The sequence below is a fragment of the Sphaeroforma arctica genome (assembly GCF_001186125.1).
Source record: "Sphaeroforma arctica JP610 unplaced genomic scaffold supercont1.1094, whole genome shotgun sequence".
In the NCBI taxonomy this organism is placed as follows: Eukaryota; class Ichthyosporea; order Ichthyophonida; genus Sphaeroforma; species Sphaeroforma arctica.
In genome coordinates this window covers 14,113-18,076 of record NW_014039464.1, presented here as the reverse complement: position 1 = coordinate 18,076, position 3,964 = coordinate 14,113, and the positions used below count along the sequence as shown (strand labels likewise).

At 39.8% G+C, this 3,964-nt stretch overlaps 1 protein-coding gene across 1 annotated transcript in view; it reads left to right on the top strand.

Moving 5' to 3' along the window:
- Positions 1-3,132: 3,132 nt before the first annotated feature.
- The window catches only part of SARC_09961 (hypothetical protein), a gene marked incomplete at both ends in the record, with an annotated part of 2,428 nt that continues 1,596 nt past the window's right edge, over positions 3,133-3,964 (top strand). The window contains one exon of the mRNA XM_014296006.1: positions 3,133-3,834. Within this exon, the coding sequence (XP_014151481.1) occupies positions 3,133-3,834 (702 nt within the window). The remainder of the gene's footprint in view (positions 3,835-3,964) is intronic.

Here is a 3,964-nt window from a genome sequence, read left to right as displayed (position 1 = left end):
TATATATATAGTTTATACAGTTGCTCTCGTGTAGATACATATTCGCATGAGTGTGCTTCTATATGCACATCGTGTGCTGATGCTAGTCTTACCTGCCAGAAAGCCTATTCGGTATGAGTGCCACTGAGACCAGCAGAAGTCCTTCAGAAGCCAGAAATATACCTAAGGATATATAGATAGTAGGTGTACATTTCGAATCATGAACTTATAAGAAAAGAAAAATGATATCATCGCTATCAATCTCGACACAGTAGTTATTGCTGGGGTTGAACAGCTCGTTCTTGCAAACAAGCTACTCCTTGAATAGAGTCAAGTTATTGCACCATTATTAAACCCGAAAAATTCGTACCTGTACATAATCTATTCCTTCATACTTCATATACCAGCGCAAGCTCCATTTTTCCAGCGTGTATGGCCCACTCGTTGTGGCGTCTTTCAATACGTTTCCTCTCTGCGCCGTATGAATAGTGCGAGAACCACCTTCGTCGTCACGCATTAGGATTTTGTAACGTTGAGATATGCGACCTTGTGTAATGTTCAATTTCCTCTCTATATTACGCGGCAATACAATAAAATAATCCGCTTTGGTTTGTGTTTGTGCTTTATTTTAGTTTTAGTGCGAATTCTCAGAGATTTCAAGATTTGTTATCCCTCGCCCCAGCGGGCCCAGCCCCCCTCTTTGGCCCCAGCGATGAAAAATTTGGTAACAATATTGATAGAAAAAAACAAGAGTAAATATTAAAATACCCCCTAAAAAGCACATATTTGTATCAAAAACGAGATACTATCTTTGTATTTATTCACAGGGGAATACAATTGCAGTGACACTCTTTATGTGCACCTATGTATACAATGTATAGCGAATTTTGAAACTCTAAAATACAAGTGACTAATCGGTGGTTGTTTATTTGGAATTCAAATATGCTTTCTTAAGAAATGAAAGAAGTAGAGACAAAAAAAAATCAAAACTATATATTCAATAAGCACCTATGTAAGGTGGCTATTTATAGTATTTACCTACCATTCCATTCCAATCTCGATCACTGTATGTAGTAAGGACCAGTAGTTGTATTAAACAGTATGTTATACTTATCCGTCAAACCGTTACAACACATTTAGCGACTGTCTGGATTAGATCCGTCTCTATCGTAGGGAAGTAGAAGAGACATAACACTGTTCTTCAGAAATAGCTATTCTCTGATACTTCTTCCTCTGCCTAGAGAGAGAGAGCCGAATCAATTTTCTACAGGACCAGGCCAGTTCCAGTACATACTGAAGGTCTATTTCGAAATCTTGGAAGGCATGTGCAATTGTACATACTACACCACAGATCACTGAATATAATTTAGAGAGATACAGCAACATGTCATGTGCATTTACATGCGATATGATATGTTAGTTGAAATGTAGTGATGGTATTTTCTAATTTACGCTGCCAGCAGCCAGTCTGCCGTATATTTACACTGCCAAATATTTATCGTAAATATACACTACGTAAATACATACACACACATGATATATAAATACCAACATTTGGGTGTTTTCGTTTTATTTTGACGCACATAAAACAACAAAAAAAACAATACAAAAGAACATTTTACATTTATTATATGTATTTATTATTTAAAATTATAATGTAGCCGATGTCGGATGTTCTATTGTTCACGAGTTCATCCGTCAGGCAACAATTATTTTAACTGGATGATAGCATCCCGTTATAAAAACATAACAGAGTAGAACATCCAGCTGCACTTTCGTACATAGACCCTCTCAGTCTCAGACTCTCAGACTCTCTCCCCCAGACCCCAGTGGCCCAGTCCCGGCCCCCACATTGACGGCCTGACGGCCTGACCCCCTCTCTCTTTCGTCTCTCTCTACTACTAGTAAAGAGAGAGCGAGAGAGTAGAGAGAGAGTGTGTGAAAGAGCTAGACTCCATGAGTTATGTGTACAAAGAATTAAAAATGTGTCTGTCACAGTGTCAGCCTATCACATTCACAGCAGGGGGCCAGGCTGCCAGGGGACAGGGGTACATAGTCCACTCTCACTGTAAATACCTATTTTTTAATTTTTAACTATACATCCACGCGGGTAGCGGGGAGCTCGACAATCACTATGATACCAATATTTTTCTGTAAATATATAAAGTTGTATTTTTATTTGACCGTTTGACGTTTGCTTTACATTTCAGTCGGTTAAATATTTAATAATTAAAAAAAAACTTTTCGTCTTTCATGCTTTCGAAAGTAAATATGTTTTACTATTTTTTTATTTAAAAAAAACAATATTGCTATTATGTCCATACAACAAAATAGTTGAAAAAATTTCTCGCCATCTTTATTCACTTGTTGTTGAGACTTGATTTCTGATGACTTGTCGTCTGTTCATAAAAAACAAAACAAAATTACTTCTATTTTTAAATACAAATTTCTATTCCTGTTCTTTACTATATATTTTAATTTTTAGGGACCATGAAAAATCTTTTCACTTTCTCATTTCTATTTCACATCCCCGCACATAAGTTGTAAACTAGAGTAGAGAGAAAGTATGTGTAAAGAAAGTGACCTGCACTCCCGCAGTGCTTGATGACTCTTGCGATATTTAAATAGATCAGCCGTGAGCTGCACTCCAATGACTCACTCACCAGAGTCTCAGTATACTGCACTCTGTTGGCCATCGCCCATCAGCCTCAGGCCCTCAGCAGGGCTATGTAGCGGGCTACCGGGCACCGGCTCAGGCCCCAAAGGGTCCTCACCAGCTCACCCACCGTGACCTTCTCCTGCGTGTGTGAATAAAATAGCAATAAGAGTCTGTATTTTTATTTTATTTTATATAAAATCAACGTACACTTGTTGTCATCTGTACAGCGTACAGTAACGTTCACAGTTCACACCAACTTTATTCTAGAAAAACTGTGTCATTGTCAGTTTGGCTTTGACTCCTTTTTTAACAGTAGATCGGAGTATTCAGTAAAATATATACCCGATAGTAAATAACATCTTATTTTTCCTTGTCATAGAACAACACTATGTTTGTGAGTTGCGATTCCAAAATATAGATGCTTTAAGAATGAACCTCATAACTGCATACGCTTCATTAGTAGGTCACAACGACAAAATCATCAATAAGGAACCATGAGGAACCCCACAATAGCGTACCCATTTGCACAATGCAAGGCGGAACTGAAAGATATCACAACAGAACGTCCTTTGAAGAATTCAACAAGCAATAATATAGTCTCGCCTATCGCAGTAGAATCTGCATCCAGACCTCATGTCTTCGCGGACAACCGCGCCCGCAATGCTAATGATAAGAAAGACCCAATCGAAGCTAAACCAAGGCCTTCGCACGGAATTATAAGTGATAGCAAATCTTCCTCTGCCGACCGCATCGTCCCCAGGGTCAAACCGAGACCTCCTAACTCCAAGAACGAAGTACCGTATGATTTTATGATGCGCACCCAGTCTACAAAACACTCAAATGTGCTGCAAACACGCTCTGGATCGCAAGTGCCTCGTGTATCAGATGGAGATACTGAAGGATCCGTAGAAGGTAGTATTCTAATATACCCTCTGGATGCGCGATCACGAATGAAAATAAGCGATACACCCCACTGTACAACCTTCAGCCTGGCCAAGGATTGCACACCCGAAAATTCTGTGCGACTCAAATCCGCGCCTGCGGTAACAAAGAGCCCATCACATCCAATACCTCAGCCAAGGCCACAAACTCTCACATTCCGAGTCGCACAGGAAAAACCAGGCTCTGCAGGCACGTACACGCAGTCTCCCTCCTGCAAAGGGTTACAAATTGTAAAGTGTAGCAAATCTGAAGAAGTAAGCGCTGTATCTGGTCATGAAGGCTCATATACACGCTCAAGATCATTGACCAGGCCACCAACAAATTTAGGTCCTGCAGGATCGAGATATATTGTGCCCATACACTACCAGAGTGGTCGCACACATT